Raw genomic sequence first — 27,253 nt, 5'->3', positions numbered from 1 at the left:
ATATCAAAATTCATGGTATATTTTTAATATTTAATTATTATCTAAAAATTTGACTAGAATCCATTTTGAAATAAATTTTTACTAGAAAATTCTACGAGAATTTAATTATTTAAATGCAAAAATAAATAATTTATTGAATAACTAAATGTTTCTTAAAATTGAATTATGAGAATTAAATTTTAAAAAACATTCATTTATTCAATAAATTTTCTTAAGGAAATAATTTGCATCATTTCTATTTCTTAATTACAATTGCTTTAAGAAAAATTCAAAGATTTTAAAAAAATAAAGGAAAAAAATGTTTATAAATTCTATTTGTCAATTGCAAATATTAATTGAAAGTGAAATTGACTTAATTTTTAGATAATAAAGGAAATCTTTTGCCATTAAAGATTGATCAACTTTGCCGTGAATGTGCCGTTATTGGGCCAAGCTACGCCCCAATACTGGCAATTATAATTTGCCATCAAAGATACAAAATGTTTGCCATTAAAGTGCCACTAAAGCATGCAATTAACCACTTGAGCGGCAGGGCGTCAGAATTGGCGTCAGCGTGCAAGTGACAGAAGCGGCAAAAATGCGAAAAAGGCGTCAAAATTTGACTACTATTTTTTCATTCTGTAAGGAGATTTATAATATCACAACAAAGTATTTTTCTTTCTTAAAGTGAAAGAACAGACCTGTAAGCAAAAAAAATGTTTTTTAAAATATTTAAATAAGTTTTCAAGGATCAAAGCTAACAATATTTAATAGTTTGATATTAGTGGCGTTTCAATTTCTACCACAAAAAGTCCAATTTTTCTTCACGAAATCGAAATATTTAATAAAGCATTTTTTTGTTTAAAGATCTGCTCATTTACTTTAAAAAAGAAAAATACTTTGTTGTGATATTATAAATCTCCTTACAGAATGAGAAAATAGTAGTCAAATTTTGACGCCTTTTACGCATTTTTGCCGCTTCTGTCACTTGCACGCTGACGCCAATTCTGACGCACTGCCGCTCAAGTGGTTAAAGATTGATCAACTTTGCCAATATTGTGCCGTTATTGAGCCAAGCTACTCCCCAATACTGGTAATTATAATTTGCCATGAACGATACAAATTTTTTCCCATTAAAGTGCCAATAATGAGCCATTAATGGGCCGATCGTCGTCACATCACTGGCAATTGAATTTTGCCATTAAAGATTGATCAACTTTGCCGTGAATGTGCCATTATTGGGCCGAGAGCTGGCCCAGTCTTAAAAAATTTGAAATTGTGACCATCGGCGCCATCGTTGGCCCAGTAATGGGACGTTTTGGACACCAATAATGGCCCAGTAACTACTGCCAATTCTCGGCAGACATTACTGCACCAATGATGGGCCGTTTTTGCAGTCTTGGCATTTCGTACTTGGGTAAAGTCAAAATTATATGTATCATAAGAGTGCATAAATTTCCGAATTACGCACCTGAACCTATCACGTGATTTAACCTAACCTATACCAAAAAAATGTTATCTGGAAGAGCGAAAACAACTAGACCTTTTTATTTTTTTTAAGTAAAAATTTTATTCTACATAAAGAAAACCCAGCTGGGTGCACTTTTGGTTCTTTTATAAAATACTTGTTAATTTGAGTAGAATGTATACATATAATGTAAATAATGTATAACTAAAAAAACCTACAGGCTGACAGCCGAGCTGCGCCTGAGCCTTTATTAATCAAACCGCTTTTAAAAGAATATATTTATATTCTTTTATGCAATTTATAAATAACTCTAAAATTACTATTTTTGTTCTAGATATTATCGATAAATTTTATTCTACTTTACAAAATATAATTAATCTGGTAGAATGATTCGATGGAAAGTGGGATATTTTTTTGCAGTTTTAGTATTTTTTATAATATTTTATTTCTACCTAGTAATAAATGGTATGTATTTCTATATTAATTCTTATATATTTTAATTTAATATTCGAACATCTTAAAGTTAACATTAATAAATAATAGTCTTAGATTTATTTTTTGTCTTATTTTATTCGTCTGCTCATAAAATTTAAATTTAAAATTTTAATTTGATATTCGAACATCTTAAGTTAACATTAATAATAGTCATAGATTTATATTTTGTCTTATTTTATTCGTCTGCTCATAAAAGTATATGGGCATATCTCTAGAATTTTTAAACTTTTAGGTATTGGAAAACTTAATTTTTTTTCAAATTAATTTTATTGTCTTGTGTATTGATCAAATAATAGAGTGATAATAATAATTTGGAGTTTCAATTATTTTTTGAGTAAATTAAAATATTTTTAGGGTTTTGGAAAAAGTCAAAGTTTTATCTAAAAGTCAGTGAATTCTTTTAATCTTTTATGGAACAATTTATTTTCAGAGTTATTCTTTATGACCGTGAATTTTTTTTATGAAAATAGTGGCCACCCTGACCTGTTTTAAGGCCATAATCTTGGCTATACAAGTGTTTCTACATATTATTTTCTTTACAATATTTCTTACAATACATCCTTATTCTAAATTTTACGTCTACAGAACGTCTTGAAATTAGGAGCACTGGCATTTGCCTGGACCACCCGTCTAATGGGTGCTGAGTACAACCGGCGTTTATCAACAGCCGAGTTCTAATCTAATGTTATGTACCGGACAATAATCGACAGTACACATCATTATACCTCGAACTAAAACCGCCCGCTTGATAAATTACGAAACCACAGTCGAATCTCCCATAAGTTAATTTTGGTGGGGGGTTACATAAGAGAGATTTGCCGTGTAAAGAGAAATTAGTGCGCAGTGACCTATTCCTATGATGTGTCAGCCATCTTGACACCACTATGCGCATGTTTATTATTTTAGGTGAAAGGGGTACAGATAAGGGAAAATTAACATATGGGAAGTTAACTTATGGGAGATTCTACTGTAGGGAGAAAACACCGGGCTATAGCGAGAGTCGAAGCGCCGTCACCCATCCAAGTACTAACCGCACTGGACGTTGCTTAACCTCAATGATCGCAAGTCACGGAGTCTTACCACCGTAATTTACCATCGGTTATGTTTCTTTTATATGAACCCATGCATGAAATATTCTTATAGATGTTCGTATGTATTGATACTTGCAAAGTAACATTGATAGCTGATGTTCCTACACTAGAAATTGTACAGGATCCTTTCATTTCCTGCAGGGGTACCTGACACGAACCTGCACAGGTTTTTGTCAAAGATTCCTAAAGGAAATTGCATATGAACTTCAAAGGATCATGTGCAGGGATTTTTAGCTTAGAAGTTTTCTACAAACTTCAAATGCAGCATTTCCAAACATTATTCTACACACTCGCTAAAACTGAATCAGTGAAATTTGACTGATGCAATTTTTGTAAAATTTGGAATAATTGTATTTAATTTCTTTTCATGTTAGTTCCAAAAGTGCAGTATTCACCAAAATTGATTGGAAACTTAGGATTTAATAACAAAATAGGAACACAACGAATACCTACATCTGTAGTGATTGCTGACGAGCCTTTAGTAAGATTTATTTATATTAAAATAACAAAATAAAATAACAAATTAAAATAATCAGTAAAACCGTACTTTTGACGCGTCGCGAAAATTAAACTGTTTGACAATATAAACCGCACGGACGATGAAGAAGCCCTAGTTAGCGATCGGACGTTCAACATTGGGAAGGGCAAAGGACAATGTTAAAAATAGTCGATTTTTAGATCCTACAGGAAACCTAAAATTCGCATATCACTTCTCTCATTACGTCCCAAGGAACAAGAAATACGTACTCATTCACACTTTACATGTGAAGAAAGGGGTGAAATCATCCCTTTCTTTGATCATGTATCTAAACAGAGCCATTCATAAAAAATTAATTAAGCGAATAATCTAATGTTAAAAAATTATTATTTGTATGTATTATTTGCAAACATAAATCCCATAATTCAAGCATGAAACATCCCAATAAAAATATATCACCCCTATTTCATACCTAAAGTGAAAAATCTTTACAAAAAACTATTAAATGATAAAAATTTCTACCTTTTGCAAATAAATGCTTTTGTAAGGTAGATATAATGTTCTTAAAGGAGTCTCGTTTGAGCTTTTATCGAGTACAGTCGAATTTCAGTGGGCTTTTTGTTATTTTATTTTATTAACTCAATGATTATTATTGTGTATTTCACGGTTATTGTTTCCGTGATTGTCAATTTTATAACGATTCGTTTAATTGTGTTAACCTTCGGAGAACACATGGGGTCTTTTTGACCCTACGCTTTTTTACGTAAAGCTTTTTATCTTTTTTTAATATTTTTAATAAGGACTTTCAAGTATACAGACTTATTCTACAGAGTTTAATCTATAATTAAAAAAATTCTTTAGCTTGATTAGATGATCAGTTTCAAATTGGTTGAGCTTTGAAAAATAGTCTAAAAAGAGGTGTGTTCTCCGAGGGTTAAATGTGATCTGTAGACCATTGTTCTTTGGACCTGTTTGGATTATTTGTGTTTTTTGACAAATCAAGTGACTTTTCCCCCATTCTTCGCTCTCACTTGTTTCTTATTCTCTGTGCATATTCAAGTGTTTTATAATTTACTTTTTTTCCCTGTGAAAATTCAATGGATAATTTGTCGTTTTGATAAACTGATTTTTGGCAATTAATAAAATTGCAAGGAGTTTAAGAATTACAATTTTTTTTATTTCCAATGACCGTTCTAAGGAGGAACGAGAGAGACGTCGTGTGCTGCTTACTAAAGTACGCCAACTGAGAGAATCAGGACAGGATGCAGTTTTTAGAGCGGACAAAATTGTTGTTAATGGACATGCAGTCATTTCAGAGAATATCACCACTCCTATTTCAGCCCTAAACCCTGGCTGCACTGATTCTTGTGCTACTTTAAAACCGGAGACTATTGAGAACATCACTACACCCTCTAAATCAGCAATAAAGTCAACTAATCCCTCACAGCACCGGGATATTCAGGATATCCCAGAGACGTCCTGGGGATATCGATTTGTTTTCGGAAGTTTGGATATCCCTGGATTATCCTCTGGATATCCATGGACGTCCCTAGGATATCCCAGAGATATCCAAACTTCCGAAAACAAATCGATATCCCCAGGACGTCTCTGGGATATCCTGAATATCCCGGTGCTGTGAGGGATGGCTTGAAAAGAAGTCGCAAGCCAAAAGTCTCTTCTACTGACTATAAACGCCAAAAACCCCTAGATAGCTTTCTCATCAAGCAAGTTACAGGAGATCCCGGTATACATGTCCCTGAATCATATTCGAATGAAATTGACCTGGACCCAATGGAAGAAGAATAACAACAATTGTCTTTTGACAATCCGCGGATTTTAGACTCCTCTTTTCCTGATGATTCCCTAGTAAGGCCCAAAATAATTTTCTGGAATGTACATGGAAGTGTCAATTTGCCCGATGTGGACAGTGAAATTAAACTTAATGACACTCTTTGTGTATGTGAAACGTGGTCAGTCAAGCCGAACTGGAACTTTAATCAATACCCACAATTCACTGTAATCGTTTCTCCAGCTAAGAGAGTGTTTGATCGTGGAAGAGCAAGGGGCCAAATCCCAAATTTTATGAGGTAGTCAATTTAGTGATTAACTCTAATTGGATTTTTGCAAAGGTAATCTCTGGTCAAGTGAGTTTTATTCTGGGGCTGATATACATCTCGCCAGATGCTGATTTTCTTGGTTTCTTCGTTACCCTTAAGGGGTTACGCCACCCTGAGCGCATGAAAATCGGATGATTTCTAGGAATTTTTTCGACGAAACTATTTAAGGTAGGAATTTTTTACATTTATTGCTAATTTAATACATATCTTAAGCTTTATAAATATTAAAAAAAAGTTGTTTTTAATTAAAAATGGCGGAGATATAAGCATTGGCGTGGATCAGTTTTTCCGGAGCACTCCTTGATGTTTACATGATTAGCATATCAATTTTTGTCTGAAACAAGTAAACAAATATTTTTCTTAAAAAGTGATAAATTTTAAACAGAGTGACGAAGCCGTTTTAAAAAAAAATTTTTTTACGCAAATGGAAGCACTTCAAAAATTGACTTCATGTTTTAGGCTACACTACCGTCGGGAATTATCGGTACGGCTGCACGCGCAGGCCCCAAAAACATACCAATCTTCAAATCACGATTTCTTTGTAAATACAAATGTCAGAAAATTAACAAATATACCATTCGAAAGATTATTAAATTCTACGATTAATGATATGTAACTGAAAATTTTAATAATTTATACAAAGCTTGCAGCAATCTACAAATTTGACAAAAAAATTTTTAAAATAAAATTTTTTTGGAAATTATTTCAACCCCTGCACATTTTTTAAAAACTGTAGGAAAAATTTGAAACTTATATAAGTGTAATCATTGAAATCTCATCTTTAATTTAAGACCAAAAGAGTAAAAAAATCTTATTCGGTTCGAGAGATATCATTATAAACGGCCGAGCATTTTCAGCCAAAAAACGTTCAAAATCGACTAATTCAATGCATTTGTCAAAAAACATGCTCGGACGTATATAATGATATCTCACGAATCGAATAAGATTTTTTAACTCTCTTGGTCTTAAATTAAAGATGAGACTTGAATGATTACACCTATATAAGTTTCAAAATTTTCCTACAATTTTTAAAAAATGTGCAGGGATTGAAATAATTTCTAAAAAAATTTTATTTTAAAATTTTTTTTGTCAAATTTGTAGATTGCTGCAAGCTTTGTATAAATTATTAAAATTTTCAGTTGCATATCATTAATCGTAGAATTTAATAATCTTTCGAATGGTATATTTGTTAATTCTCTGACATTTGTATTTACAAAGAAATCGTGATTTGAAGATTGGTATGTTTTTGGGCCCTGCGCGTGCAGCCGTACCGATAATTCCCGACGGTAGTGTAAAAATACCGTATAAAAAATTGGATACAAATTTTTTAAATTATTCAATCGAAAAAATCCCACGTTACTCTGTGGAAAATCTATTTAGGAAGATGTATTTTAATAAAATCGGTCAATCGGTTGAATAGTTTTTGAGTTATCATGTACACCGCCTCGAAAAATGTGGTTTCGAGAAAAACGCAAAAGAAGAAAAAATGTACGTTAGTGTACTATAACTTGAAATTTTGTCAACTTACTAATTAATCAGCAATTTTATTCCTGAGCCATAATACTCTTCTCCTAGAATGGAAAGAATGTCGTCCGATTCCTTTTGTTAAGCTCTTTTTAATTTTCTGGCCTCCTTTGTTTCCTTTCTCCTGTGTTCTCAGGTTGGCGATGGATACTCGGCGTTGGTCAACTTCTTCGCACATTCGCTGTGGATTAGGTCCAATTTTTAAATTTAATACTTCTACTTTAATACTTTCTACCTCGGTACAGTTTTTAACATTTTTATTTAATATTAAAATTTATGTATAAAACTCAACAATCTTTACTCTGTACCTCGGAGCCAAAGAATGAGGTTTCCTAAGGTGCAAAATACCTTTAGAAACGAGATTCTATTACATTGGAAGGGATACAATGAATAGGACCCTTCGTACATCATGAAAGTGCCCCCTAGACCATTCGAAAATGGAAAGTCGTTAAGAAGGCGCCAAACGGCTTCCAGCAGCTCTCGTCGCGCTGACTTCTAATGAACATAACTTTCGTAATTATTGCGACAATGTGTTCGAAGACATCTCAAAATGGTGGTGTAAGGGGGTGGTAGCGGGAAAATGGCCGATGAAAAAATTTTTCATGGTCATATTCGGTTTCAGCGACCCCAAAAACATGTGGATAGGGGGTGTAACCTCTGGGTTTTGACATTTTTATTTTTTTGTGTGTCTGTGTTATTGTTGAGTCTTGCCCGATGTAGGGATGTAAGGGTTCTCGGGGTTGACGGAATTGGCTATTCTTTTTTTAAACACCTTCCGCAAAACTGGCATCTTTTTATCTTAAATCTATTAAATAAAGTCTTTACTTCCGAAACAGTACCTAAGGAGTGGGGAAAAATGTCAACTTCTATCATCTATGTATAAGAGAAAATGTTGGATGGAGGATCCAGGCAGCTACATACCGATTACACTAGTTAATATCATAGCAAAGATTTTTACTCAGATTTTGTGTAATCGGATTGTGGCTTGGGCCTTTGATCTCAACTTAATTCCCGAATCTCAGTCAGGTTTTAGAAGAGGCAGAAGTTGCCTAGACAATCTCTTCATCCTAAATGCTACTATACAATTTCATTTAAGCAAAGATAATTCTGCCGCTTATGCCATATTTGTGAACTTTAAGGGTGACTTTCCATCCATAAACCACCAACTTCTTTGGTATAAGTTACATAAATTAGGATTAAGTACCAGATATATAAATGTAATTAAAAGTTTTACTCCTATGCATCTGCCCGTATTAAAACTAAGGACGGCTGTACAGATTATGTAAGAGTGTCAAGGGGTGTGCTGCAGGGTGAAGTGTTGAGTCCCTATTTATTTGTGTTGTTTATTTCGGACTTAGAGCAATATCTTATTGTGGCTTCTGATTTTTGGTTCTAGTTGCCGACGGTCCGTCCGTTTTGTTTTTCTCTTTATTATACTTTTTGGAATTGTTTTTCCCCTCTTTATTAAAGCACTTATTTTTGTTTCTGTTTGTAGCGTCTGATTCATTTTTATTGAAATCATTAGATTTGAACTTCTTACTTTCATTCATTTCGGCCTCTAGCTGCAAAAGAAAAGATTTTTTATTACTCAGGCGTATTATGGTCACTTTATCTACCTATACAGGTGCGTACTAAGTTCCCCCTTATAACCCAGCAGTCAATAAAGAAACTATTATAGCCCTAGGGAGATAAAGGGTGCATTATTGACCGCTCATAGGTCATTAAGTACCCTTTATCTCCCTAGGGCAATAATGGTTACTTTATTGACCAGCTGGGTTATATGGGAGAACTTAGCATGCACCGGTACAGGTAGCATAGAGTAACCATAATACGCCTTTGTTGTATAAAGCAAAGTATGTAACAAGGGAGGTAACCTCGTTTATGACCTCGCACAATATTGAAAAACGAGTCGTAGCACGAGCCTCCCTTGTTGCATAATGTACTATTATTTCTTCAAAACTCATTTCTTTTACAAGAGTTTGTCTTCTTATCAAGTCAGCATTCCGAAGTTCTGGAACGATCGAAGTTACTGCTTGGTAAAATGAAGATCTCTTTTCTTGGTCAGTAAGTGGTACTGCATCTCCACAGGCTTCATATTCTCTAATAATAGAGTCAAAGCTTTCACAAAAATAGTCATCTTTTTCATCTTAATTTGATACAGGCGTGCTCTTACTGAAGTATGAGTCACATTTACTTCACTCTTCATGTATCCTCTTAACTTCTTTAAAATCTCTTGAGGTTTTGTTTCATTGAAAATCTTTTTGTGATAAGTTTCATCTAAATGGTTTTTAATAATGTCTCTAACAATATTCTTTCACTTTAAAATTATCTTACTCGAAAGTTTTTCCGGACCTTTAACATTTGAATCAATGATATCAAGCAAATCATTGCTCATCAAATCAGACTTTAGGTAATCTAACCACATGTCAAAGTTGGACTTTTGTGACAGCTTGTACTCTCTCTTAATGTTTATTTTTTAATTAAAATATACGTTCTCTAATTTCTCTTTAAAAAGTTGCACATCTTGATTTAAATCATTTTGTGCCTCTAAATTTTTATCTCTAAAAGTAAATCAGCGCTATTCTCTAATTTTCTTCTCTTAGAATCAGTCTTTGACTCATCAAAGTTTTTCTCTGGATTTTCTCTAAAAATTTTATCTCTTTGTGTTACCTCTACACGTTTTAACCATAGTCGTTCAGCTTCTAGGTTGTTTTTGGAAACTTCAGCCATGCTGAGCATTTTGTAAATTGATACTTGGAATTTTGTCAGGACAGACCATCCAACTTTTTACACTTCTAAATTAATTATTATACATTAATTAATTATTCTTAAATCATCTTTATCTTCTATTTCTTAATTTGTTTAAATTAATTTATTTTTAATAACTTATCTCTAAATTTTTCACAGCACTTAAAAAAATATTTGGGCAGAAATGATGAAACGAAATAGAAAAAAATATAAAGAAACTGTTATTCTTACTCTCCCAAAAAAACATTTTTGATTTTTTCGAAAATTTGGAGGGGGTAGAGGAGGGTCAATTTAACCAATTTTGCTAACACCGGCTACTTTTTGAATTTTTTCTGAACATATTTGTAATGGGAAAAATTTTGTAGAAAATGTTTCTGAAAGGTTTTTTCCTCCTCTTTACAATGGTACCTTATCGTCTTTAGCAGACCATAATACGCATGCATACCAATTTTTGTAAAAATCCGTTAATATTTGTCCAACTTATGACGATTTATGTTTTAAAAATCAATGAAATTGAGTAATGAAAATTTTCTTATTTTTTGTCTCTACTGACTACAATATTTACTTTACAAAAAAATTCCCAAGAGAAAAAAGATGCGTATTTTCATGCTCTATAAGATAGTGTTTTTAAAAAATTTTTATTTTAACTTTTAATTTTTGTCATATTTTAAAGCCTTTGGCAACCTTCATTCTGATCGTCCGAGCGCAGATCGAGTTATTGAATTGGGAGGCTCAATTACGCCATTTTTAATTTTTAAAATGTGACTTCATATTCGTAATCAGCGACCCGAGAATCCCCAGAGTAACGAATTTCAACTTTCAAGCGAATGCGATACATTTTTAATATTGTCATCCACCATATTGGATCCACCATTTAAAATTTTAATAATTTGATAAAAGATTCATAATCAGCGACCCCGAAAACCCTCGAGTAACAAGATTCAAGAGAATCAGAACAATTTTTAAATTTCGGCCGCCATATTTGATTAGCCGTTTTGAATTTTGAAAATCTGATATCAGATTCGTAATCAGCGTTATAACGACAGAGAAAAAAATTCTTTGGAAAAAAATTACATTAAAAGAACTTAAATTCTTTTAGTATTTTTGAAAAAAAGAAGGGTTTAATATCATTTTTAATAAAATTTCGACCACGCCATTCGAAAGGGCGACCCCAAAAATAGTAGGGTATGGACTTTTGAAAACTTTTGTCGTTTCTTAAGAAACGACAAAAAAACGACTGATTATTTGCTATAAATTTATACTAATAATTGTAACAGATTGAAATTCATGTTGAAAAGCAGCACATCTCGTTGTTAAAGGGTTAACGCGAGAAAACTGCTGGATTTACAATAAATAATTCATCCAACAATTAATTCAGTAATGAATCTAGTAAGTTTTGTTAATATAATTTATTAAATTTTTTTTTAATTTACAAAAACTATGCAAAGGCACAATTTGTTTATATCTTAGAAATATAATTTACTTTGTAGAATTAGAGGATACAAATGACAGTGACTGTGATAAAAGTGAGTAAAAAAAATTAAAATTATTTATCAATAAATTGAAAATAACCCAAAATGGAGTAAGATGGGCTTCCCAATTGGGCCCCACCTTGAACATGGGAAAACCCAACGGGCGCCAGTGTGGGCCCAAACGACTTTTCCACACGGGTACCCAGTGAGCAGACATCCGTGGGATATCCTTGGGATATCTTAACAATGTCTTAAAAAAGATATCCTGAAGATGTCTAAAAGGCAGAATTAAAGGCGTCTTAATCAAATTCTATGCCTGAACTAAAGACGTCCATATGTTTTATATAGATATGTTTAGGAACTATTTGGGACATTTTCTGGACACATTGAGGACATGTGTGTGACAGTCTCGGGAATGCTTAGTGGTGTATAAAAATATGTTTAAAAACACTTATATTGTGTTTGAGATTATTTAACTATTACGTTGAACCATTACATTAAAACATTTTTAGGACGTATTGGAGGCATTTAAAAGACATTCTTCGGACACTTATGAAGACATCTATGGGCTAGACATAGGATTTCAAAGGGTTGTCTTTTTCATGTCCGTAAGACACTGAGATCTGGTATACCTTTAGAATATTCTTAGGACATTCATAAGACAACCTAGTGCCTACTGGGTACAAGGGGAAAGATTGAGGACTTCTTCATCGTCAGTGCGGTTGATATAGTCAAACACTTTAACACTTTACCTTGGAGATCACAAACAGTACACACAGCACCAACCCAGTACCCTAGTAGAAATTTGTCATGGAGCCACTCGATTGTTCAAGTTACTGGACAGTTTTTGTCACGGACGCTGATTCTAGGCGGACTGGTAAATAACTGTAAAGTTACTGACCAACGCTCTTCGTCAAAGATTCAAATTGAATTTGATATTGGCTAGACATAACTTCTGTCTAGTTTTTTTAATGTTACTTTAAAGTACTCCTAGAAATTATATTTCTAAGTTTGTCGTATCGATAACACTGCAATAATGTCTAATAACTAGACAGCTCGACTGATTATTTGCTAGAGATAAATTTGTTCTTATTCTTTCCAATATTTTAAAACTTTTCATTTTAATTTGTTATTCATTAAAAATTTAATTAATTTATTATTATAAATTAATAATATTAATTATTAAAATTAATTAATAATAAAAAATATTAATAATTATTAATAAAATTAATTAATTGATAAAATTAATTAATAATATTAATAATTAATAAAATAAATTAATAATATTAATTAATAAAATTAATTAATAAATATTTACAATCATTTATAATAAATATAAAAATAATAAAATTAGTTAAAAATTAATTTTTGCTTCCTCATAAGGAAGCTTTTCATTCGTGACGATTTTCAATTTTTCAAAAGAAGGTTATATGGACTCATTTTCATCTATAACATATGTATATTCAATTCTGAGCAAATGTCCAGATGTATGTGTGTGTATGTCACAAAAATTGTTTTAAAAATTTTTTTAAAATTCAAAAAAAAAAATTTTTTGTATTTTTGTAAATAATTTTTTTATTTGTTAATATTTTAATTAATTATTCTCAAAATTACATTCCTGACAAGAAAACGAATCGATTGATGTATACAAAGTATATTTTTTATCAAAATTTATAAAATTAATAGAAATTTTTCTTTTTCACAAAAAATTCAAATTTTGTATTTTTTCATAATTTATTTAATATTAATATTTTTAAATGATTATTCTATCATAAAAAAAGAAGCAATTTGCATATGAAATAGAGGTGTGTATTTAATCGAACCGAACATTAATCGACTCGACAACAGAAAATTCGAATCATTTCGAATTGCAAAAGTTTGCAAACCGCAATATAATTACATTTAATTTATGAATATATCTTGCTGCATCAAAAAGAAATTTCCTTAAGAAGAATGTATGCTTTGATTGTTATATGCTTTTGAAAAATCATAATTTGATTTTCATGGAGATTTGTACCTAAAATGAAGTAATGAATATATTATTAACTTTAGTAAATATTTTATATGTTTGATTGGATTCTATCCCGATTCTATGCGATAAATTTAATTTTATACATATGTTTAGATCGAGTTTGCTAAAATTTTGTAAGTGAATTACGTCACGAATTTATATTTTATATGTTGAGGAAGCTAAATAGTCATGAAATGAACAACTTGTTTTAAATTCCATTTTAGTTTACCTAATTATATAATTTTCTATTAATTAAAAATTTAATGAATTTATTATTATTAATTAATAATCAATTAATCATATTAAATAATAAAATTAATTAATAAATATTTATAATAATTTATAACAAATTAATAAAAATAATTAAAAATTTAATTACAGTAATCAATTTATTTATTAATTGCTAACGTTGCAAATTAAATTACTAAGTTATAATAATTAAAAAATCATCTAAAATGTTTTATTACATACAAAATATTAAAAGTATATACCAATGCTTAAAAACTCTAGTTACGGCACTGAACTGAAACATATGTGCAGTGGTTATTAATTCTCAGTATCCATTGCGTTAAACGGCCGAGTGCGTTAAGCGGTGCGACTTTAGTCCAGCGGGACCCGGGTTCGCTCACCGTTACCCCCCAAGATTTTTTCGGTGAAATTGCGTTATCGTTTTAAGGTTTATATAGATTATAATTGTTTATAATAATAAAAAATATTTGTTTCAGTGTTATTGTTAATAATAGTGCATTAAAAAATGAAAGATGTTTGAAAACAGTAAATATTTAGGATATTCGAATTTAGAATTATTTTTTTTTAATTGAATTAAAAATTAAAAAGTAATGTAGAAAATTACATGTAATGATTTACTATTTACATTATTTTTATATAATAATTCAACTAATTAATTAAAAATTATAAAATATTATACAATTTTTTATTCTATTCCATTTATTATGTATATATTATAATGGATACAGAAATTTTCCAAAAATATTTTTTATTGAATTTATTTGGTGCTAAATAGAAATTTTATATTAATTACATGAAATAAATGTATTAACTACAGTAAATCTTAATATTAAACAAATTTTCAGTATTTTAAAAGAATTAATTTGTCTAGTTTTTCTACAGAACCGTTGACCAGAATTTATAAAGTTGGGCTAGATAATAACTTGATGAAAAAAGCGTGACACTCCATTTCAGTTATTAGCCAGTTGGCTAGTAAAGTAACTAGACAATTTCAAGCGCGACTGGACAGTTCCTTTATAATAACTAGGACAAATTTCTACTAGGGTAAAAAAAGCAGTATTGGAAGAGAGCGAAAATTATTGGCGGTGAGTTTCTGTCAATATGTTTTCGCGTGAAAACCGTATTGGGGGCATTCTGTCAATCCTGTCCTCTTGAATCTTTCGATTTCACGTTTATTGATCGATTCGGCAGTGTACTGTTGATCTATTACCACATGATTTAGGCAGCTTTCGACGTTCGCGCTAGGGGCGCTGTGAGTATAAGTCACAGCGCTAATCTAGAAAATACCATAAATCATATAGTAACAGACCAACAGTTTGTCAAATTTCATTTATTTACATTTTAAGAAAATTTTATATTTCCTTTTTGTTATCAGCATTTTTACACATTAAATCAATCAGTCTTTTTGATTAAAATGCCAAATCGAGTCAATGAACGTGAAATCGAAAGATTCAAGGGACAGTATTGACGGTGAAAAAGCAGGATTGGCAGAATGCCCCCAATACGGTTTTCACGCGAAAACGTATTAGCAGAAACTCACTGCCAATACTATTTGCTTTCTTCCACTACTGCTTTTTTAATTACAAAGAGGAAAAGGAAAAATTTTCTCTTCTCATTGTTAAACGTCCAATTGCTGACTGAGACTACTTCATCGTCTGTGCGGTTGATTTACTCAAACAGTTTATTTTTCGCGACGCGTTAAAAGTACTATTTTACAGGTCATTTTAATTTATTATTTTACTAATTGCTTTTAAATGCTCATATCAAAGATGGTTTTACTGTAAACTTTGACACTCAAATTTACCATTTTCTTAAAGAAAGTGTAAAAATGTTAATTTTTATGAGAGAAAAGGCTGTTACAAAATTTCAATTTTAGTGTTTGGTTTGTCTACGTTTCACAACTTGGACATACTTGTTTATAATATATAATATATACTTGTATATTATAATCTTGTATTAATTTTAGTTAAAAAATGTATACATTTTCAGATCTGTAGAACGATACACATTGCAATGGTTTGTGCTGGATATAATTCCACCTTCAATGTAGTAACAACAGTTAAATCAATTGTTTTTTATCGTTCTGTTCCACTGCATTTTCATTTTTTAGTAGACGAAATTTCTAAACGAACACTGAAAGTACTGTTTGATACATGGAATATACCCAATGGTTAGTATGTTATATAAAATTAATTTACATCATTTAAACTGGCAACACTACCTTTTAAAAAAAGGTTAATAATGCGTACAACTTTACAAAAATAATATTTTCTGCGCAGCAGATAAGAGGCTCATACCCCATAAATTTCAGTGCCCTGGACACGAATCTGAGGTCAGATTTGATCCATCAAGTCAGAGTTGAGGTTAGAACCACAAAAAACTGTTTTGAAACATACAAATTTGAAAAATTGTTTTAGGTATGTAAGGGTTGTTGTTTGGTAATCGTTACAAACCCGTTTTTTGGCTAGCTGCTTACAAATTTTAAGTTATACTTTGAAACATCAATACGCCAGTGTTGAAATAGTGTAAGGTTTAATTATGTGTTTTATGGTTCACACTGGTTTGTCTTTATAAAGGAACTTTGCATTGGTTCCCTTTTTAAGTTAACTCCACATCGTACACTGTCTTCTTTTAAGCACATAACAGTAGTCGGCTATGATATTTACGTCCCATTTGCCTTAACAGCGGCGCTCTATTCCTTTAACATCTTCAAGGAATCGTTCTTCATGTTCCTCACTGCAGTCTCCTAAATTATTTAGGTACAAATTATTTAGGTCCTAGTGTGTCTGCGGACACACTAGGAAGGAGTTTTTGACTTTGATAAACAAAGTCAGAAAAGCGAAGGCGCCTTACTTTGTTCCTATTCCCCTACTACGAGCTGCATTAAGCATTAAGCACCTGATATGTCAGGTGGAGTTCCCTTTACGTCTACAAGGAAAAGTTTAAGAGACAAAGGGTAATTAAATTCTTTTGTTTATTTCATGTAACTAAAATTTAGAATGAAGTAAATATTAGATAGATTAGAAACTGAGTTTGTTTATGACCTTAATTTTTCTGAACTACGAAAGTATATTGCCCTGCACGCATTAAATTACGGGCTCCAGAAGACGATGATAAACTTGTTGTTACAAGTGTTTATACGAACCACAGCAAGCATGAACATTCCCAGGTAGCTGCTTTTCTATTTCATTACAACGAGAACGATCGCGCGCTGCCGCGCGCGCGTTTTTTCTCTTGCGCAATCCTTTTTTTAATTTTTAAATTTTTTTTAACAAAAGTACTTACAATGAGAATAATGGCGCAAATATAATAAATGTTTTTAAGAAAAATTGAAAAAGAAATGTTTATGAGAATGATAATCAAGATGTAGAATTATGTAGTGGAATATGTTGAGATGAATTTTTGAAATAAAGTAAACCTCTAAATGAAACGTATAGTATTTATTTAGATTCCTTATCTAATTAATAAACATAAACATTGTTTTTAACAATTATTTTTTAAATGCATATTATTTTATTTAAGAAAAAAAAAAGTCAATTTACGTGAGAATAGAAAAAAATGAATTTTTTAGAGATTTTTAAACAAAAAAATTCAAATTGATAATAATAATCAATGAAAATAATATAGCATTGAAAAATGAGTCGTCTAACAAAAAATCAGTCTTAATAACAGTCTTCGTGTCAATTACTTATAAGAAAATATATATGTATACATATATTACTTTTGATTTAGCGAATTAACATTGAATATCAAATATTTGATAATATAAACATAATTGATTTTTTTTATGGAGAAAAAACATAAACATTGTTCTTAACAATAATTTTTTAAATGCTTATTATTTAAGAAAAAAATAAGTCAATTTACGTGAGAATAGAAAAAAATGATTTTTTAGAGATTTTTAAACAAAAAAATTCAAATTGATAATAATAATCAATGAAAATAATATAGCATTTAAAAATGAGTCGTCTAACAAAAAATCAGTCTTAATAACAGTCTTCGTGTCAATTACTTATAAGAAAATATATATGTGACTGTCCACGAGAAAACAAGGCTTAGGTCCAAAAAATCAATTTTGATTTTTTTATGGTAATCGACAGATTTTATGTTGCTTTTTCAAATGCAAAAGTCAAAAGTTAAAAATATCAATTACTTTCGACAATATATCGTTTTAAAGATGGGTATGTTAAGCGTAGTTAACCTCAATCGTTGACTCTCCACGATAAGACACGGCTTAGGTCGAAAAAATCAATTTGAGTTTTTTATGGTAATCGACAGATTTTATGTTGCTTTTTCAAATGCAAAAGTCAGAAGTTAAAAATATCAATTACTTTCGACAATATATCGTTTTAAAGATGGGTATGTCAAGCGTAGTTAACTTCAATCGTAGTACTTCAATCGCTCGCCCTGTGAAATTCACGTTTGGGAGCTAAGCCTTGTTTTCTCGTGGACAGTCACATATGTATACATATATTACTTTTGATTTAGCGAATTAACATTGAATATCAAATATTTGATACTATAAACATAATTGATTTTTTTTGATGGAGAAAAAACATAAACATTGTTTTTAACAATAATTTTTTAAATGCTTATTATTTAAGAAAAAATAAGTCAATTTACGTGAGAAAATAATTTATTTCAATATATGCTTTTCTATAAGATTCATGGGATGCAAAATTTCGTTAATAATCTTGAGAAATATTATCTTTAAACTTTTTTCAAAGTTCATTTGGATGAACTGGTTGGCAGTACATTAAAATACGTACAAATAAGTGTCTTAATTATCTGAAGTTTGAACTATTATTTGAAATTAGGAAATTAAAACGGCTTTGACCAATTGATAAGAAAGAAACGTGTAAAGAAATCTTACGTGTGAATCTTATTACAAAAAAATGACGTAATTTACCAATAAGAAGCGTCGAAGAAAGTCTTACGCGCAAAGACAGCCATACTGAGACACACTCCTTTTTTAAGAAAAAAAATATATAACGACTCAGACATTTTTATAGAAAAAATATTTACTTTTATTTCAATAATTCAATGTAAACATAATTCTTGAATAGTAAATTAGGTCTTTGATTTCCTAAATATATAATTAATGATTCCCAAGATTTAACTCGTGAAAATGCAACATATACTTGCCCATAATTAAATACATTTTTACGAAGGTCTACACCAATCTTGTCAAAAGTTTGTCCTTGGCTTTTATTTATTGTCATTGCGAATGCTAATTTTATAGGAAATTGCCGTCGTTTGAAAGTAAAAGGATAAATATCCTCACAATACAGCGTAATACGATTTATAAATACAATACCTCCAACATTATCACCTGTTAAAATACGACAACGTAGCAGATTGTTTGATAGTTCTAATACCTGCATTCGCGTTCCATTACATAAACATTCATTAATACTAAGATTTTGAAGTAGCATGACAATACAATTGGCTCTTAATCGTAATTCATAAGGCGGGAAATTTGATGGATTTAAAGTATTCAAATACTCTGGTAAAATAGCATCATTTATACTTCCATTATCACAATTTTCGGTACTATCAACACTTATATAAATTCGCTCACTTTTATTATCAAACAGTTCGAGTACCTTGTTGTTAATTTCATCAACATCAACATTTCGAGCAGACAATATTGCTACTTTTGCTAAATCATCGTATTTATTATTGATAATTAATTCTCTAAATATTTTATGAATGATATCACCATTTTCTACACATTTCTCTGGTGCTAGTATATTATTATCATTATCATTTAAAGTACCATTTCCAACTGATAATAAATATTCTGAAAATTCTATTTCACCAGGTAAAGTTCTCATATTTTCTGTTAATGATATCACCTTAAAATGACTCCATAATGTGCTAGATTTAATAGATATCTATCAATTAATTCCATAGCATATCTTGGCGCCATTGGAGCTTCATCCCAAATAAAGACATCAACCTCTTTCAAAAATGTAGCTTCCTTAGATTGACTTTTAATATTTGATGTAGAATCATAGAACAATGGAACAGGCATCCCAAACGTTTTATGTACAGTTTTACCACGGGGAAGTAATATTGCGGCAATGCCTGTAAATGCCATAGTACAAACACATTTTCCTTTACTTCTTAACAAATGGTATAAAGTTGTATAAACAAAAGTTTTTCCGGATCCACCTGGTCCATCAATGTAATAACATGAAGAAGATGGTATTCTTTTATCTTAGATAACTACATTTAATACTTCATCAACAATATCCTTCTGTTTGGAATTCAGTTTCACATATTGCATTTCACCAATCTCTTTATGTTGTTGTAATGACATTTCATTGTTCGCTTGATTTTCTGTTTCAATACTTATTTCATTTAACTGTATCATTTCAGGAAAATTGCGAATATTTGATCCTTCATGCAACAGAAAGTTAATTATATCATTATATGCTCTTTTATGAGCTTCATTAGATGGATAATTTTTCTGATAATCTTCAGACATAGCCTCTTTAAACTTGTCCCAAAGTTCGTTTGGATGAACTGGATGGCAATAAATTAAAATACGCACAAATAAACGTCTTAATTGTTGTGGCATCATCCGTACTTCTCCTTCTGTCAAAGCACGTTCCCATTCTCCATCATCTTCAATAAGGCCTAATGCTAAACATGCACTACGAAAAATGTCATGTACAATATTGTTGACAGTTCGCAGATGATCATAACTTGTAGCGCCTTTAACTACTATTAAAAGTAATCTAAGATGAAACAGTTCTGATTGACTGGGCGAAATTGAATACATGCGTCCAATGACATTAAATGACCCTTTACGCTTCACCCATTTTAATGCATTTTCACCACGTTCTTTCTTAAAAACATAATAACATGGAATTTCTGCATATGTATATTGTCTAGCTTGTGGATCACGCCTATTTAAATCGAAATATTCTAATAACATAGTCCGTTTCTGTAAAGCTTCATTTATAGCATCATCATTTGCTTCTTCACTAATGGTTACAGTATGCCAATTAATTAAATGAACAGGTAATCGGAAAATAGAATGACTTTTACTCTGTAATGGTCTACCAAATATTCTATCACATGCTTCAACAGGACTAACATATCGAGTTTCAATAAAGTTTTTTATTTCATCATATTCTAAAGAACTTGTATTATTACTACTATCGGTAATTACTACAGCAGCATCATGTCCCTTAAAAATATATTTATACAAATATTTTACGGATTTAATACTTGAAACTACTTCTACATTAATATGACAATTAAATAACTGAAGTAATGTAGGATTATATGGAATAACGTATTGATTATCTGTAGTTCCTCCATTTAGGTGATCGTATTGTCCTGTATTAAGGCAGCGATACGTTGGGTATCCGTTTTCATCCATTATTGTCTCAGAACAGAATTGTTTTGGGAAACCTTTCAAACATTTACTATTATTATCTTTACACCAATTTCCACATGGGCCATGAATCATATTTTTCATAACGATGTCATGAAGTATAACATTTTCTGATTGACTTGGAATTTCTGTCAAAATACATTTGTCTACAATCTCGGGTGTTGTTATTTTATAATTTTGTTTCAAAGTCACTAATAAATGCATATGCGGCAATCCACGTTTTTGATATTCAATGACATACACATAAGCAATCACTTCGCCAAATAATTGTTCCTTTACAATAGTATTAATAAGTTTATCTTTTTTTATGGTAAAAACACGCGATACAATATCTGGTCTGCCAAAGGCAGTTTGGTTAGGTAATAAATTTTCCTTAATTTCACGCCAGTTTGGATTACACGTCATCGTAATAAAAAGATCAGGTTTACCAAATTTTCTCACAATAGCCATTGCATCTTGGTAATGCTGTAACATATTTATCGGAGAACCTGTGAAAGATGATGGAAGTATTACAATTTTCCCAACTTCATTGTTCGAATCGTCAGCTCTTCTTTGTAAATGATCAATTAGACCTTCGTAAGTATCTGCACGAAGTTTCTTTTCATTATTTCGACAGAAATTTGTCCTACCTTTTTAATTTTCACATAACTGTCGACAATCCATTGCTGAAATAATCTACCACCCTTTAAAAATACATTGTTGTCCCTAGAAGCCATTCTATGCCTGATGTATGCAGCTCTTGATACACGTTTATTTGTATTAGCGCAGGTCAGATTTTTGTCCCAACCTCTTGTTCCATGTGGATAAAATAAAGGATATATCCATGGCTCAACATTGGGATTCATAGAACTTATATATTGTAAACTTTTTGTATTCTTATTATATACGGTAACATATGATTCTGGAATATCACCATCAGCAGTTGTAGTAAAAATTGCTGCAACTTCATTGACACTTTGTAAATTATAACGTCTACTATCCATCCCAGGCTTTAATGAAAATAATAATTGCATCTCAGGCTAAATTTCTGCATTATTTTCAGTCATTGTTTTTTTTAATTTTTTCATGCATCATACGGTAGGACTGTGCAAATAGGTCAGAGAAATTTTGATTCTGTGCAAAATCCCGTTTTTTTGGCTATGAGTTTTTTGATAAGCTACATTTTTTTAAAGACCGGAAATATTAGTATTTGCTAAATTTGCTGTAACAGTTACATTATCTTTTGCCAAAGATGTAGTAACAGTTGTAGAGGATTTTTCTGAATTTATATTTGATTTTGACACTGTAATAATACTGTCCTTTGTTTGAAGTGATTGAGGGTTAAGAATTCTATTATTCTCTTGTTTTTTTTGTCGAAACTTTCTTTGATAAGCAGCTTTCTTTTGACGTTTCATGACTTGATGTTGTTCTTCTTCCTCTAAAGAACGTATTATTGATCTTTTTTTTACTTGATTTTCATTTTTTAAATTAGTATGTTTTGTAACATTTCTTGAATCATTACAATCATCATTAGTTTTTGATTTTATAAATAATTCACTGATAACTTTATGTTCACAAAGTTTTACATAAGAATGATCACGTGTAATGTTCATTTCATTACAATAACCCATCTCTATATGTGACTTTGAAATAATATCAGACTGATTTTGTTTTTGAACAGAAGTATGTTTATTTTGTCGAGAGGTGCGCTTGTAAGCAACATTTCTGTCACGAATTGACGTTTTAACTTTAGAAGTAGAAATATTTTCTTCTGCTGATGATAAAGCTGTAAATGTGCTTTGGGGTCTCGTATTTAAAGTTTGCTCTGCACTAATGAATTCATTAGAATCCAATGATTCAGAGCAAAAAAATTTATTATTTTCTCACTTTTTTTGTCGATATTTTTTTTGATAAGCAGCTTTTTTTTGACGTTTTATGATTTTATATTTTTCCTCTTCTTCAGGAAAATGAACCATAGCTCTTTTTTCTCCTTGCTTCTCAGTTATTATTAATATTGTATCTTTCGTTCCATTGCTTGAATCAATAGAAATATTATTAACATCATTTGCTGGAATTAAAGGCAAATCTTCTAAACAACTATCAACAAAATTTTTTTTACAAACATTGCTGGTTGAATTCAACGATGATAAATTATTGTCAACAATTTTATTTTCTTCATTTTGGAAACTTTTTTCTCTAGCTCGATTCCTAAGAAGACACTCCCAATTACATTCAACAGTCATAGTTCTAATATTAGTCGACCTTACTGACGGAAATTTACTTAAACGATTGTTTTTGAACATTAACATTAAATGATTTCTCATGTTATAATAATAGTAATTGACAGAGTAGGGCATAATATTAAAAAATATCGATGTTGCGAATGATATTGCATATATTTCACAAGCAAGACTATTGTTTGGTTGTTGATTAACAGTTGTGAAAACTACTGGAGGTTTAAAAGGATATAATCTACTTAAATATTTCCTTTGATCTTCATTTAAACATCCTTCATTACGACTATCATAAATATAAAGTCTCATTCCATCATAATAAGTGCAAATCCAATGACCTTTCTTGATAGGTCCACTAAAAAGTATTTGAATATGCTTTTTACCTTTTTCAATCGGACTAATAAATTCAAGCGTATAAAAATACAAAGTGCTTTGCATGCTAAAAGCAGAATTTGATTCCCTTCTCAATAATTTTTCGAATTCATCAATATGAGTATCATTTAACATTCCTCCTTCAGTAAGTATAATATTAAAATCTGTAACACTTTAATTAACAGTTCCTTCTTTGTTCGACATGATTTCTTTCAATTTATTGAAAAGATATCGCTTCTAAAAAATAGTTTTTCATAAAATTAATTAATTCAGAACACATGTAAATAATGTTACTATTGTCACATTTAACAGTAACTGGAATTTTTATCTTATCCTTTCTTATTAAAGATTATTAAGAATGTAAAGAATGTATCTTCATCTATTAATATTATTAATATTATTAAATATAAGTATATTTTTGGTAAATTTTTCTGTTTAGTATCTGTTAATCTAGTATCTGTTAATCTAGTGTCTGTTAATCTAGTACCTCTTGACTAAATCTCTGTTTATCAAGTATCTGGTATTTCGCAATCACATGTTATTTTTAGTACATGTTTAAAATTCATAAAGTTTTTTCCAAAAAAATAACTAACTACCAAAATGTTAAAAAACAAAATGTTAAAAAATCAATAATTAAGATTTAAAAAAACAAATATTAATCAATATTAAATAATAATTATTACCACTATAATATAATTATGTACAAACATCAGAATTTAAAAAATCAATATTCTACATTTAGAAATCAAAATAACAGGCAAATGTCCTATATTCCTTCAAACTTTAACTTTAATTAAATTAATGTATCCTTTAAACTTTAACTTTAAAACTTTAACTTTAATTAAATTAATGTATTTAACTTTAACCTTTAACTTTAATTAATAAAATTAATTAAATCCTTTAAATTAATAAATCAAATAATTCACACATTATATTTACAAACTCTTCCTAATAAATATATATACAAATAATATTAACAAAAAATTTAATTTGTATTTACATGTATTTTAATTTTAATACTTACGTACGTAACGTATGCAATGTACTTTAACTTTTTTCAAATGTACAAAAAATTGCAACTTTTTCAAATGTACAAAAAAACAAAACCACAAAATTCACAATCAACACTTTTAGAAAAAAATCACTCAGCAAATAACAGCCAATACTTCTTATCGAAACGATACACTTGTCACACTTTGCAAATGGCTGACAGTTGCTGACACTTGTAATATTTTGTAATTTTTCATACTAACCAAAAAAAACTATGCGTTTCACACTGAGGTGAGGTTACATGGCTGTAGCGAACAAACAATTGTTTGAAAAAAAGATGCGCGCGCAACAATTTTGAAGCGTCTAAAATGAATCATAAAATTAAATATATTTTATTATTAAAAACTTTTCATTTATTACAAACCAAATCATAAATAAAAATTATTTTTATCTTAAACTACTTTTGGTTAACTTTTAGTTAATAAATAAATTTTAATTAATTTATTTTAATTTTAATTTAAAAAAAGAGGAAAACGAAAATTTAAAAGTGTGAGGTCACCATCATTATAAAATTCAGACAATGAGGAACACTTATTATAAAATCAGCCAAAAATCAGCCAATGAGGAAAAAGTTCTACACTTGAAGTTAGCTGCTTTGACATCAGTAAGTAATGTCGTCTCGATTATATCCAATCAAAATAAAGGATTTTGAATTTTATCCAATCAAAATAAAGGAATAAAGGATTTTGAAAAAATAGCCAATCAAGAAAAAGTTCTACACTTGAAGTTAGTCGATCTTACGCACCTCGTTTTTAAGAAAGGATTATTTGAAAAATCCTTTCGCAAAAACGAGGTGAGTAAGATCGACTAACTTCAAGTGTAGAACTTTTTCTTGATTGGCTCTTTTTCAAAATCCTTTACTTTGATTGGATATAATCGTGACATTACTTACTGATGTCAAAGCAGCTTCAAGTGTAGAACTTTTTCCTCATTGGCTGATTTTATAATGAGTGTTCCTCATTGGCTGAATTTTATAATGATGGTGACCTCACTTTTATATTTTCGTTTTTCTTTTTTAAAATTAAAAAAATAATTAATTAAAATTATTAACTAAAAGTTAACTAAAAGTAGTTTAATATAATAATTTTTATTTATGGTTTGGTTTCCTCATTGGCTGATTTTATAATGAGTGTTCCTCATTAGCTGAATTTTATAATGATGGTGATCTCACACTTTTATATTTTCGTTTTTCTTTTTTAAAATTAAAAAAATTATTAATTAAAATTATTAACTAAAAGTAGTTTAATATAATAATTTTTATTTATGGTTTGGTTTCCTCATTGGCTGATTTTATAATGAGTGTTCCTCAGTGGCTGAATTTTATAATGATGGTGACCTCACACTTTTATATTTTTGTTTTTCTTTTTTAAAATTAAAAAAATAATTAATTAATATTATTAACTAAAAGTAGTTTAATATAATAATTTTTATTTATGGTTTGGTTTCCTCATTGGCTGATTTTATAATGAGTGTTCCTCATTGGCTGAATTTTATAATGATGGTTACCTCACACTTTTATATTTTCGTTTTTCTTTTTTAAAATTAAAAAAATAATTAATTAAAATTATTAACTAAAAGTAGTTTAATATAATAATTTTTATTTATTGTTTGGTTTGTAATAAATTAAAAGTTTAATATTAAAATATATTTAATTTTATGATTCATTTTAGACGCTTCAAAATTGTTGCGCGCGCATCTTTTTTCCAAACAAAAATTGTTTGTTCGCTACAGCCATGTAACCTGACTTCAGTGTGAAACGCAAAGTTTTTGGTACGAAAAATGTTACAAGTGTTAGCAACTGTCAGCCATTTGCAAAGTGTGACACGTGTATCGTTTCGATAAGAAGTATTGACTGTTATTTGCCGAGTGATTTTTCTTCTGAAAGTGTTGATTGTGAATTTTGTGGTTTTGTTTTTTGTACATTGAAAAAAGTTAAAGTACATTACATACGTTACGTACGTAAGTATTAAAATACATGTAAATACAAATTAAATTTTTTGTTAATATTATTTGTATATTAATTAGGAGGAGTTTGTAATTATAATGTGAATTATTTGATTTGTTAATTTAAAGGATTTAATTAATTTAATTAAAGTTTAAAGGACATTTGCCTGTTATTTTGATTTCTGAATGTAGAATATTGATTGATTTTTTTAAATTCTGATGTTTGTACATTACATAATTATATTATAGTGGTAATAATTGTGATTTAATATTGATTTATATTTCTTTTCTTAATCTTAATTATTGATTTTTAAACATTTTGGTAGTTAGTTATTATTATTTGGAAAAAACTTTATAAATATTAAAAATAAGTACTAAAAATAACATGTGATTACGAGATACCAGATACTTGATAAACAGAGATTTAGTCAAGAGATACTAGATTAACAAATACTAGATTAACAGATACTAAACAGATACAAAAAAGATACAAAACAGAAAAGCTTACAAAAAATACGCATATATTTATTGTTGATAAAATATAAATAAATAAATAACAAATTTAGATGAAAAGGTGAATAGATGCCTTCTTTACATTCTTGAGATAAGACGAAATTAGATTAATAGATAG

The 27,253-nt window shown here is 29.7% G+C and overlaps 1 protein-coding gene across 5 annotated transcripts in view; it reads left to right on the top strand.

Annotated features, from left to right (window-relative positions):
* The window catches only part of LOC122501114 (LARGE xylosyl- and glucuronyltransferase 2-like), a 302,535-nt gene that overhangs the window by 118,057 nt on the left and 157,225 nt on the right, over positions 1–27,253 (top strand). For 3 of the 5 annotated variants that reach the window (XR_006301545.1, XM_043610388.1, XM_043610385.1), the window contains exons 3-5: positions 1,782–1,912; positions 3,408–3,514; positions 15,622–15,802. Coding sequence is in view for 4 of the 5 variants with exons in the window: in XM_043610388.1 (XP_043466323.1) it covers positions 1,834–1,912; positions 3,408–3,514; positions 15,622–15,802 (367 nt within the window). In the remaining variant the exon portion in view is untranslated. Of the gene's footprint in view, positions 1–1,781; positions 1,913–3,407; positions 3,515–15,621; positions 15,803–27,253 lie in introns of those variants that run through there. The other 2 variants (XM_043610386.1, XM_043610387.1) reach the window with 2 other exon arrangements.

The sequence above is a fragment of the Leptopilina heterotoma genome, unplaced genomic scaffold, assembly GCF_015476425.1.
Source record: "Leptopilina heterotoma isolate Lh14 unplaced genomic scaffold, ASM1547642v1 Lhet_201, whole genome shotgun sequence".
In the NCBI taxonomy this organism is placed as follows: domain Eukaryota; kingdom Metazoa; phylum Arthropoda; class Insecta; order Hymenoptera; family Figitidae; genus Leptopilina; species Leptopilina heterotoma.
Note: the sequence above shows the minus strand (reverse complement) of the source record. Positions and strands in the feature narration are given on the sequence as shown.